General features: G+C 36.9%; 1 protein-coding gene across 1 annotated transcript in view; it reads left to right on the forward strand.

Moving 5' to 3' along the window:
- LOC124716978 (nuclear RNA export factor 1-like) overlaps positions 1-9714 on the forward strand; it is a 142329-nt gene extending 132615 nt beyond the window's left edge. Inside the window, exon 14 of the mRNA XM_047243582.1 lies at positions 9066-9714. Within this exon, the coding sequence (XP_047099538.1) occupies positions 9066-9165 (100 nt within the window). The 3' untranslated portion in view covers positions 9166-9714. The remainder of the gene's footprint in view (positions 1-9065) is intronic.
- The last annotated feature ends 3780 nt before the right edge of the window (positions 9715-13494 follow it).

The raw sequence follows: 13494 nt of genomic DNA on the forward strand, positions 1-13494 counted from the left end.
AGGCTTTGTGTTCTCTGATGGCATTTATTTCTTCCAAGTCTTGCTTAACTTCTTCTGACCACATGATTTTTATCTTTTTTGAAATTATTATACTGAGTAGTGTTCATTTTTCCCCATATTTTGCAGACGTGAGCATAGAATTTAGACATCCATGCACTGCATGAGCGCACTTGCCCATTGCTGCATATAAATTGTAAGTTTTTCTTTTACTGCATACACTCTTTATATATAGTGAGACCATAAATTTTCCTTAGAATTTCTCTCTCTTCCTTCGGAGTTTCATAAATTTTTGAATGGTCTGCTAGAGATGTAGTTTCTGAGGCATACAGTGCTTCAGACAAGATAAGTCTTGTAATGCTGAAATTGTGCGTTACAGGATATCTCTTGTTTATTGTAATGATTCCATGTTATTCTGTTTGTTTTCTGGGGATTAGTGGCTCTTTCTAATCTGGCTTTACTATATTAGTAGAGATGGTTCTATGATTTATCAAAGATATTTAAACATGACACACATGAATCTGTCCTATATTTTGTTTGTATTGGGAATCTTTTGATGTAAATTTTCCATCAAATGAGTCTTAGCATCAATGTCTCCTAAATATAATATGATATCTCGTGTAACTTCTCTGTGGTGTAGTTGGTTTCCTCGCTGATCTTAGTGAAGATAGCTAGATCGTCAGCAAAAGGTAGGCACTTCACATTGAATCTCTGTTCCCACTTCCCAATATTTATACTCCCATACTCCGATGGCTTTGTCTAATAGTATGTTAAATGAAATAGGGGCGAAACCACCCCCTTGTTGAACTCCTGTACTTAATTCCAAAGGGTGAGATATTTTACCAAGAAACTTCACTTGAGATGTTGAGTCTTCCTGCTTACTCTGAGCTCTTCGAAAGTGTCCAAAATGGTTACGCCTTTTTAAAGTCAACACAAGTGACATATGTGTTGGTATTAAACATATCCTTAATATTGCATTAAGATGCTCTACTTTTCCATAATCCTGCTTGATACTCACTGATCAACTGTTTGCTGTTCAACTCTATTTAAGAGAGTGTTTGGTAGACCCTTACAAATAGCTGACAGAATAAATAGGCCTCTGGAGTTGTTGGGGTCTCCTCTATAACCATTTTATGCAATGGATGTATAATAACTTTCTTCTAGTTAATTGGACTCATTTCAGTTTTCCTTGATTTCTGTTAAGAGTGCATGAATTCTTCCTGTGATGTCATCTCCTCCTGTTTTTAACATTTCTGTAGTTATGTCAGTCTCTCTTGGTGCTCTGTTATTTTTAAGTGATTTAATTTTCTCTCTTGCTTCTTGAAGTGTAGGGGATTGGGAGATGAGGTTTGCTAAAGGTTTTTCGAAATGCAGGTAGACATTATTTTATTTGGATTTCTTTATTATTTGACAAATAATACTGGGTGAACATAAGGGAACTTAAAGAAAATTTCTAAAATAATTTCTTTGTTTTATGTAAAATTATAAAAAAATTAGTGTCCTCCTGTCTTCCAGTATAATGTAGTGCTGGGTGTTGCCACATGGTTGATGCTGCAAGAATTAACTGAACTGAGCAAAACTAGCTCCTTGCAATATAAAGTCCTTGGACAACAACAGAAAAGTCCTTCCAGCTGAATCCTCATTTCATCGTCATTATCGTCATCTTAATTGCTACAACCTACATCATAATTTCTTCTGTCTTGTTCCTTCACAAGAGAATTACGCATTTAACGTATATCCCTCTAAGGTACGAAAGGCAAGCTGCCTTGAGAAACAATCGTGAAGTGAAGTGTCTCACTATGTAAAACGTCTGTAATGACTTCCCATTCTTCTTCTTGGAAGTTCCAACATAACTGTGATGGATATTGGGGGAAAAACATCTACTGCGACTGATAATACTGTATAATATCCATTTTCATAACTGTGTTTCACTCGTGGAATGAATTTCAGCTCTGCTAAACAGTTTTCGTATTTTGCTTTCAGAGGTTGAATTACACCCAGGTCCAGAGATGCAGATGACTTCTGCAGTTATGAAAGCAGGAAAAAAAAACAATATTAACGTTGCTAATATGTGATATTACATCTAGATATAATAAAAACAGTCTTTCTGCCACCACACAGACATTGCTATTAAAGTTAGTGTTGTTGTTGTTCTTCTTCTTCTTCCTTCTTCTTCTTGTCTGAAGTACAGATACTAGTTTGATGCTGCTCTCCACACTACTCTATCCTGTGCAAGTTTCTTCATCTCTGAATAACTACTGCAACCTACATCCTTCTGAATCTGCTTCATGTATTCATCTCTTGGTCTCCCTCTACGATTTTTACCCTCCACACTTCCCTCCAGTACTAAATTGGTGATCCCTTGATGCCTCGGAACATGTCCCACCAACTGTTCCCTTCTTCTAGTCAAGTTGTACTCCAAATTCCTCTTCTACCCAATTCTATTCAGTACCTCCGCATTAGTTATGTGATTTACCCATCTACTCTTCAGCATTCTTCTGTAGCACCATGCTTCTACCGTATTTACTCGAATCTAAGCCGCACTTTTTTCCTGATTTTTGTAATCCAAACAACCGCCTGCGGCTTAGAATCGAGTGCAAAGCAAGCGGAAGTTCTGAAAAATGTTGGAAGGTGCAGCCACAACTAACTTCTGCCGTCGAATATATGTAGCACTACACAGGTATGCTTTGTAGGCGCCAAAACCTCTGCATCAGTAAATAAATTTAAAAAAAGGTGGAAGGCGAGCTTTTTTTCTCCGCCCTGAGTTTCGACCACAGCATTTTCATACATTATCCAACGAAGTAAATACAAATTCCGTATTCTTCATCTTCGAATGCAGCAGCATTTCGATGTACTACGAAAATCCGACTGGCAAGACTGTTTGGGATGTTTGTCAATACGGCCAACACTACATTCTGAATTTTTTCCTACCTGTGAGAAGAGATGGTTGCTAATAGGAACTTGATGAATTGTGAATCACATGCAGAATTCTCTTCACCATAAGAATAATACGAATATAAACATTTTGCCATGTATTCTTTCATGTTTGCTGCTATCTCATTTAAATCCTGTCTGCCTAATAAACTACGAAACTAGAGTGAGACAACAGTAAATGCGGAAAGAGTATACGTATCGTCATGTTTATATTCGTATTATTCTTATGCCTAATAGTGATACAGTCAGAAATGAAGCACGGCAACTGACTAGATTTTTAAATCTAAGATGACTAATTTCCGTGCAGAATGTAATGTACGAAAGAGACGCCTGCAAAGATTTACAAATGGAGAAAAATTTTCACTACACTCTCGTTCAGAACATCTTCTATCATACGCAGTCTATTATTTGGTTCTTGCTGATCATTATCAAAGAAAGCAGCGGTGTAAGTAACAAAAAATAGCAGTCTCTTGCCATTGTTTTGCTAATGAGACGATTCCTCATTTTTTTTTTTTTTTTAAGCGGCAGTAGCGTGCACAAAAGCAAGCCATGCCGCGAGTGGCGACAGGCCATAAATACGCACTATCAGAATGCGCCAAACAATGCATGACACAGTACAGTAATGCATTTTCAGCTTAGAGTGACGTAAACACCTATAACAAAGAAAACTACACTTATCAGATCGATTGCTTAATCGATTCAAACCAGACGAAGTACGTGAAAAAGGAAGGGTACCCGTATAAATATGGACGGAGCACCTGACGCGTAGCAATGGCTACTTGGTAAAGCTTAACTGCTAAACTTACGACTCGAACCAAACTACTGTAGCTGTATCGTCATTCATTCGACCTAAATTGTGTCTCATATTACAATGGACCAACTTTGTTTCCATTTGCAGGTGCGGCCTAAAACTTTTCCCTCCCCTTGAATTTCGAGTCTCAAATTTCAAGTGCGGCTTAGATTTGGGAAAATTTTTTTTTCCTTGATTTCGAGTCTCATTTTTCAGGTGCGGCGTAGCTTCGAGTGCAGCTTAGATTCGAGTAAATACGGTATTCTCTTCTTGTCTAAACTTTTTATCATCCATGTTTCACTTCCGTACATGGCTACACTCCACACAAATACTTTCAGAAAAGACGTCCTGACACTTAAATCTACACTTGATGTTAACAAATTCCTCCTCTTGAGAAATTCTTTACTTGCCATAGCCAGTCTACTTTGACCATCGTCATTTATTTTGCTCTCCAAATAGCAAAATTCATTTATTACTAGAAGTGTCTCGTTTCCTAATCTAATCTCTCGGCACCACCTGATTCCCACCATCCTCGTTTTGCTTTTGTTGATGTTCATGTAATACCCTCCTTGCAAGACTCTGTCCATTCCACCCAACTGCTCTTCCAGGTCCTTTGCTGTCTCTGGCAGAATTACAATGTTATCGGCGAACCTCAAAGTTTTTTTTTTTTTTCTTCTCCATAAATTTCAATTCCTACTCCAAATTTTTCTTTTGTTTCCTTTACTGCTTGCTCAATATACAGATTGAATAACATTGGGGATAGGCCACAACCCTGTCACACTCCCTTCTCAGTCACTGCTTCCCTTTCATGCCCTTCCACTCGTATAATTGCTGTCTGGTTTCTGTACAAATTGTAAATAGCCCTTCTCTCCCTGTATTTTACACCTGCCACCTTCAGAATTTGAAAGAGTATTGCAGTCAACATGTCAAAAGCTTTTTCTAAGTTTAAAAATGCTAGAAACGTAAGTTTGCCTGGCCTTCTAAAGTAAGTCGTAGGGTCAATATTGCCCCACGTGTTTTAACATTTCTACAGAATCCAAACTGATCTTCCCCAAGGCCAGTTTCTACCAGTTTTTTCATTTGTTTGTATAGAATTCGTTGGTATTTTGCAACCATGACTGATAGTTTGATAATTTTCACACCTGTCAACACCTGCTTTCTTTGGGATTGGAATTCTTATATTCTTCTTGAAGTATGAGGGTATTTCACCTGTCCCATACATCTTGCTCACCAGATGGTAGAGTTTTGCCATGGCTGGGTCTCCCAAGGCTACCAGTGGTTCTGATGGAGTGTTGGCTACTCCCGGGACCTTGATTCGACTTAGGTCTTTCAGTGCTCTGTCAAACTCTGCACGCAGTATCATATTCCTATTTCATCTTCATCTACATCCTCTTCTATTTCCATAATATTGTCCTCCAGTACATCGCCCTTGTGTAGACCCTCTACGTACTCCTTCCACCTTTCTGCTGTCCCTTCTTTGCTTAGGACTGGATTTCCATCTAAGCTCTTGATATTGATACAAGTGGTTCTCTTTTCTCCATAGATCTCTTTAATTTTCCTGTAGAAGTAGCTTACCCCCTTATGAAATATGCTTTACGTCCTTACATTTGTCCTCTAGCGATGACTGCTTAGCCATTTTGCACTTCGTGTCAATCTCATTTTTAAGATGTTTGTATTCGTTTTTGCCTGCTTCATTTACTGCATTTTTATATTATCTTCTTTCATCAACTAAATTCGATATCTCTTCTGTTATCCAAGGATTTCTACTAGCACTCATCTTTTTATCTACTTGATACTCTGCTGCCTTCACTATTTCACCTCTCAAAGCTACCCATTCTTCTTCTACCGTATTTCTCTCCCCTGTTCTCGTCAACTGTTCCCTAATGCTCTCTCTGAAACGCTCTGCAACCTCTTGTTCTATCAGTTTATCCAGGTCCCGTCTCCTTAAATTCCTACCTTCGTGCAGTTTCTTCAGTTTTGATCTACTGTTCATAACCAATGAACTGTGGTCAGAGTCCACATCTACCCCTTGAAATGTCTTACAATTTAAAATGTGGTTCCTAAATCTCTGTCTTACCATTATATAATCTGTCTGAAACCTTCCAGTGTCTCCAGGCCTCTTCTACATATACAACCTTCATTCATGACTCTTAAACCAAGTGTTAGCTATGATTAAGTTATTCTCTGTGCAAAATTCTACAAGGCAGCTTCCTCTTTCATTCCTTATTCCCAGTCCACATTCACCTACTACTTTCCATTTTCCTTCAGTCGAATTCCAGTCCCTGATGACTATTAAGTTTTCGCCTCCCTTAACTATCTGAATAATTTCTTTTATAACATCAGACATTTCTTCAATCTCTTCATCATCTGCAGAGCCGGTTGGCATGTAAACTTGTACTACTGTGGTAGGTGTGAGCTTCATGTCTATTTTTGCTACAATAATGTGCTCACTATGCTGTTTGTAGTAGCCTATCCACATTCCTATTTTTTATTCATTGTTAAACCTACTCCTGCATTACTGTTATTTGATTTTGTATTTATAACCCTGTGTTTACCTGACCAGAAGTCTTGTTCCTCTTGCCACTAAACTTCATTAATTCCCACTATATCTAACTTTAACATATCCATTTCCCGTTTTAAATTTCCTAGTCTACCTGCATGATGATGGAAGGGATTTGACAGTCCACACTCTGATCCATAGAACACCAGTTTTGTTTCTCCTGATAATGACGTCCTCCTGGGTAGTCCCTGCCTGGAGATGCGAATGTGGTGGGAGGGGGGGGGGGGGGGAGACTATTTTACCTCTGCAATATTTTACCCAAGACAATGCCATCAAACCATACAGTAAAGCTGCATGCCCTCAGGAAAAATTATGGCCGTAGTTTCCCTTTGGTTTCAGCCGTACCAGCAGAGCAAGGCCTTTTTGATTGATGTACAAGGCCAGATCAGTCCAATCATCCAGACTGTTGGCCCTGCAATTGCTGAAAAGGCTGCTGCCCCTCTTCAGGAGCCACATGTTTGTCTGGCCTCTCAACAGATAACCCTCTGTTGTGGTTGCAACTACGGTACAGCTATCTGAATCACTGAGGCATGCTAGCCTCTCCACCAACTGCAAGGTCCATGGTTCATGGGGGGGGGGGGGGGGGGGGGGGCGGCTTAAGACCCTAATGTCATTTAAACTGAAAATGTTTGTGTATCAATATCCTTGCATCAGCTGTAGCAAAATATTGTTCTTCCACTATTCCACTGCATAACTTTCTCCACTTTTAAGATAATTTTTTGTGTTACGTAGTCAGATGTTTAATGTGCGTCATCTTCATTCCTGATCGCAAGCATGATTTCTTTGTCTTCTGTTTTCATTCCATTTTAAGAAGATGGAAATATCTGAACTATTTTTCATATTCAACGCAGAACAACATTGTTTCATTATTCAGGAAGGTTTTTCGATAAAATTGTATGTGCTTTCCTTGATGGGGAGTTTAAAATTAAGACCATTATTAACATTGCAAATAATTCTTTTCCTGTTGCGTAGTATATTTACTGACAAAAATACCAGCTACCCCATCCAGTATGTTTGTGAACAACAGAAAATTATTTCATTTTTACCCTATATATGCCAGTCATAGTTTTGTTTAATTTAACTTGTCCACATTTCATTTCAAGAAATAATCCCCATTTGTGAATTAGGTTGAACTTTTTGTCGTATAATGGAAGACACACTTGAAATCGCAATTTCGCATTCTGAATGAGACATGTTAAATAAAAATCGTGATTGGCAGGAGCAAAACTTTAGGTATCAAAAACGAAACCATTGTTTCTCATCACAGATTTTCACAGTCATTTTATGATTGAAACAATAAAGAAAACATGTTGTGTTTGCATTATTAGATTTCAATTGATATCAGATTGTGCGCAATACATCCTATGGTGCATCCAGATGTGGGTGGCATCTTTTGCTTTTTCATTCTTGCCATGCAAGAAATGTTTAGCATAGTATTCACTTGGACCCAGCTTTCCATATTTAGAACTTCGTACCAACAGAAAAGTGGAGTTTGTTAGGAGTTTGTTAACAATTAATTTAAAGAAAACTGTTCATACAGCAATTTCGTCAGGACTGAGTGAAACATTTATTAGTTGCAGGAATTTATTAAAATTGGTTTGTTAATACAAACTGGTACTCAAACTCAGTTATACTTGTTCATTATAAATTGCTTCAGAGGTAAGGCATTGTGGGTGGTTTCATTGTTTTGAATTCAAGATTTGTTCTTCCACAAGTGTGATGATTTTTCCTTTCAGTTTCCAAAGCTCTATTGGGACCTCAGTATACAGCAATCCTCATTAACAATTCACTTACATTATCATGATTACAGCACTGATTTTGAATCCGCATTGCCTTTGGAAGCAACTTAATTGTTCTTTTTTGTTGTTTTTAGTTTTTATTGTTACTTTTGTCAGGTAAATGGCGATTATTTTTTTTTTTTTTTTTTTTTTTTTTTTTTTCTTCCCAGATTGTTAAAAGCTTGTCGGTTGTTATTGTGGCCATAAATAAAAGTGAAAAACCTCAATGTAATCTCCATCCCAGCTGCAGTATTTCATGGAAGTTTCCTGCATTTTCTTCGAGACACTTTTGCAGCAGCTCTGCCATGTCATTTTGAAAGATGGAAAAACTAGATGTTTTTCCTGTTATATTCTTTGCTCCGAAGTGAAGTTTGTTGGCTCAGTTTTTGTTTGTGCATAGTTTCATTGTGTTTAGCCTTTTGTGCAAAATTTATTGTGTTGTCAGGTGGAATGTCCATCATGTATGGAGTCATCCAGATAGGTATTGCAGTCTCCAACAAATTTCAGAAAGTATTCCATCACTTATTGCTGTCTTAGGTCAACCAAAATGTTTCTAATGTTCAGCTCCACCCTGATCGTAATAAACTGTTTGTGCCATTCAAACACTGCACGTGTGATGTGACATCTGTTATCACTAAATATTTTGTTAACAATTGAATTAAATACATTCCCCTGGAGATTATTTTCCTTAAATTTCATAAAAGGCTAATTCACTGTCGACTCAAAAAAACTGAAGAGTGAACTGTAATTGTTAGAAATGTAAACCCAAGAGAATGGATTCTGAAGAAGTTAAAATTAACTATAATCCCAAATAAATCTCCCCTTCCCCAAAAAATAAACAAAGGAAAATGCTTTTTAATTGCTGCAGCTTGTAATTTAGCTCCTTCTTTCTCTGTATTGTTTGGTAAAAGAGTAGCGTCAGTTTCAGATTACTGATAAATTAGCACATTTTGCTGAGATTATTGTTTTGTTGTTTCGAAACTTAATTGTATGCCATATTTTGCAGATGCCTGGATGACACAAATTGGGACCCTCAAACAGCACTGAATGCCTTCACAGAGCTCAGTAGTAAAGGCTTAGTTCCTGCCGAGGCATTTGTGAAATAGCCATTTTGATATTCAGTCTTAATAACAGTTTGAGAATGTCAACATTCCACTCGCATGTTGCCTGTTGTGGTTGTGACAGCAGTGAATTTTCTTCATTATGAAGCTCTGGTGTTCATCCTAGAGTGAATTTTGGTGAAGCCTTTACTAAGGCCGTATTGAAATTTTTTATAAGTGTGAGAAAGATGTAACAATGTCCGTTTCACTATTTTTGTAATGTGATTTGCTTCAGATGCCAATCACTGTGCTGTTGCATGATTCTGTAAATCACGACATCTTTATAAATTTCTCATTCTTGTAAGATATTAAGGAAAACATTCTGGAATAGCAATGACAACAAAAAATTTTTCAGTTATGCCACATAATGTTTCAGAACAGAAATATGATTTTTTTACATATTTGAATATATTTTTACATACTAAGTATGTGTTGTACATATACATACCATAGTTGTTAAGTTATGTATGTCTTGAAATGCTGTAGTTGTAAGCAAATTCATAAAAAAAAAAAAGCTGCATCATTTCCATATCTGATACTTGCTTTTATGCGCAAACACTGCTGCAAAGTGCATCAGTGTTTGTAAAAATCAACCATGTTCATAATACCACGTTGTTAGATGATGATCACAATTTTTGGTGGATGATTCTTATGAGTTCATTTTAATAAGGTGAATTACTTACAATAAGTTTCTCCATTTTGGTTTCCTGGAATGAAAGTTTGTTGGAAAACTGTTCATGTAAATTTTATTTTAAATCCCCCCCCCTCTCTCTCTCTCTCTCTCTCTCTCTCTCTCTCTCTCTCTCTCTCTCTCTCTCTACATCCCACTTCCAAAAAAATCTCTTTCTGACACCTGTCTTTCTACCCCACTCCCAAAAAAATCTTTGTCACCACCCTTCCAAATTATATGAAAATCTCAAAAATAACAGATTAGGGGGATTTAGACCATTCCTTAACACTATTAATATGTAATCTTACAGTGTTTGAACCGTTCTATTGTAGAGTGTACCAACATATATCTTAAAAACCTCTTTGTTCATCTATTTCTAAAGTGGTTAATGCAGGCAATCTTGGATTCAAATTACTGAAGATATAGTTTTAAGGAATGGCTTAAGTCCCTCCTGACTGTGGGTAATTATGTAATATTGGTGAAAACCCATCATGTGTTTAAAGTGTAGCTTAGTGTGTGTTATCTTTAATAGCTTGGGAACAGAAATCTGCATGGTAATAATTTCTTGCTTTTGTGTCCTCCCTTCCCCCTATCTTCAATCGTACCGCGAATTAAAAAAATTCGCTGTATCATGTGTAGAGAGCAGGATTTTTCGAGATATTTCAACTTGGGCAATATGTGCATAAATGGAGTAGTGTTGTGTAAATTACTCCCACTTTGACCTTCAGAAACTGTACATCTCTACTTTTGGACTTCAGTGCCTTATAGTGACAGGGGTGTGGAATGTGGACCACATCCCATTAAAATCTCTCCTATGTCGACGGATTCTACCTTCTGCTTGCTCCACTTTTAAAGAGTTTCATCATCGGTGGCTGTGATTGTAGGAAGAGAAACCTTCCTCAGCAGAATATTCACGCAGCCATTATGTTATTGATGAGTGGTGCAGTGTCTTATCACACTACAAGTAGTTGTTATTGGTGACTGGCAGCATCGTAAAGGACATGATATTCAAGTGACAATGAAAGGAAAGGTGGGAGAGGTGGTGATGGCTACAGTGATAGTGGAGGAGGAGGAGAAGAAAAGGAGAAACTGGAAGAGGAAATGAACAGTACATTATACATTAAAAAAGAATAGAAGCAAAAAATGCTGAATTTGGTTTCTGTTTATAGACTGACTGGTGTCCAGCAGAGAACTTAATTTTTAAAAAAAAAAATTGATCCTGTTCTATCACTATGAGGTTATTGATTAGCCATACAGATTTCTGTTCCACTTTTGCATTTTTTCATATTAAACATTCTTATCTTAACAAATGAAATGTAGCTGGAAGTCCAAAAAGTAATGCTCTTGTTCCTGTATACACTGTAGGGTTAACCTTCTGTGTTTAATGTCTGGAACAAAAATTAATTTGCTTTTTGAGCTTCAAGTTACATTCTCAAAATAAATATGTAACAATACCCAGAGTGGGTTACCTGAGTTTGTTGAAAGTCGGCTATTCTTAGCTTTCTCCCTCCATTCTGTTTCACTGCCACTCTATTTTGTAATTATATTTTTGTGATGTAGAATGTGCTATGTTTATAGCAAACTGCAACTGTCACCATACTCGCTGAATCTAGCCTAATATTGTAGAGTGTGTTTGTGGTATGTGAATTGTGTAATGCACAACAGAAATGGGGAAATAGGAAGAGAATATAGTGTTCTTCTGATTATAGTTCCTGGCACTGTCCAGTCATATGTAGCACAGTGAAAGAAATGTTTTAGGCATGATTCATGTTTCTGAAATAAACTTCTGTATGCACATACAAAGAAAAATTCCAGTATTTTGACTTTATTTAAATGTTCCAAGATTTATTAGAATTTTGTATGTGACTAAAACATTGTTTCAAGCGTTGGATTTCACTGGGCTACATATGAGTGCTTGTACCTGAATGCTTAGTGTTAACATGATTTGTCAGTTGTGGATCAGTTGAATAACATTTGTTGTTTTAGTTAGTTTTTTTTCCTTTTCCTTCCATAATGAATAACTCATTTCCAAATTTTAGTGTCATTTTTCCAGAGTATAAATACAATAATTGTTATTCATGTGATCTGCAGCTGTCACAATTAGTGAAATCTGTTAATAAAATAATTTGATAGGAAATGAATGCAGCATTGCTTGTATAGTAAAGTGGCATACAGAAATGTTAAAACTTCCTGACTTTCTGGGTGGTGTGACGATGATATTTTAATTGTAAAAATGTTGTTGAGGTGGGCACTTTCATTGTGTGGTTTATTATTTCTGAATATGCAGAGACATATATAATTATGATATATAAATGAATAAATACTAATCACCTATGTCATTGTGAAAATAAAAATTTATTTTATAAAATTTTGTTTGCCTTATTGTGTAAAAGCATTTCATTGAATTGTTCATCTCTCTGTACAATCTAGTGAATGAAATGATGCAGTGGTCAAGTCACTGTAGTCAAATTCTGGAGGATCAGTGCCAAATCATTGCCTCTGTCCCCTGATATTGGTTTTAAGTGGTTCCCAGGGAAACATTAGGTGAACACTGGTGTGAGTCTTGTAATGAGCTGCAGTGTCGCATACAAATATGGTTACTAGGTGCAGGGAAGAAGTTGGAAGTAATATTGGAGTATTAAGCACTAGTTTTGAATCAAGATGCACTGACGGTGAGTTTCAGATTATTTGTGGGTTGATGTTGAGGATTAAAACGTGAAAGAAATCACACCCTGTACACAGAAAAGTGCAAGAAGGTTGAGAAAATAATGATCATCAGATGGAAAGGAGGCAGTGGTGTACATTGAGTACTAAAATTATATGCAGTTACATGTAATTTAAAAGAAATTACAGGAAAAAGCATTAAAAACTGGACATCAGTTGGCTATGGAAGAAAACTGAGAATATCAAAGAAAGTGATGTACGTGGAGACCAAGTCAGTGGGAACAGCAAGCAATCATATTCTGTATCTAGTGTCCTTGTATGTATTGGCTTGTCTATTCCATTCAAAAATGTATTTTACTCATCTTTTTCTTTTCTTTCATATTCCATTTTTTTCTTTACATTGCTTGTAATATGTAATTTTCTTAACATCCACTGAGCGAGGTGGCGCAGTGGTTAGCACACTGGACTCACTTTAGGGAGGACGACTATTCATTCCCGCATCCGACCATCCTGTTTTTGGTTTTCTGTGATTTCCCTAAATTGCTTCAGGCAAATGCCAGGATGGTTCCTTTGAAAGGGCACGGCCGACTTCCTTCCCTAATCTGATGAGACCGATGACCTCGCAGTTTGGTTTCCTCCCTCCGAATCAACCCCAACCCTTAACATCCACCATCCGTCCTACTCCAGGTTACATCTATCTCATTTATCCTGCATTGTTGATGTACTCATTCATTATATTTCATAGTTTCCACCATGAAGATCCTTCAGGCGTGTGAAACAAATGAAGGTATACCTTAACAAAGTGGAGTAACTATTAGAAACTACAGTAATAATTAATTATTATTAAATTGCTACAAATTATTTGTGCTTACTCAATGCAAGTGTAACACACAAACGAGATCTGCTACTTAAAAAGATAAAAAAAAAAAGCTGCTGCTTCTTCATTTACCGATATGAAATATTTGCTCTTATTGTTAGCGAAAGATGTACCCCAACTGATA

The sequence above is a fragment of the Schistocerca piceifrons genome, chromosome 9 (genome assembly GCF_021461385.2).
Source record: "Schistocerca piceifrons isolate TAMUIC-IGC-003096 chromosome 9, iqSchPice1.1, whole genome shotgun sequence".
NCBI classification, from domain to species: Eukaryota; Metazoa; Arthropoda; class Insecta; order Orthoptera; family Acrididae; genus Schistocerca; species Schistocerca piceifrons.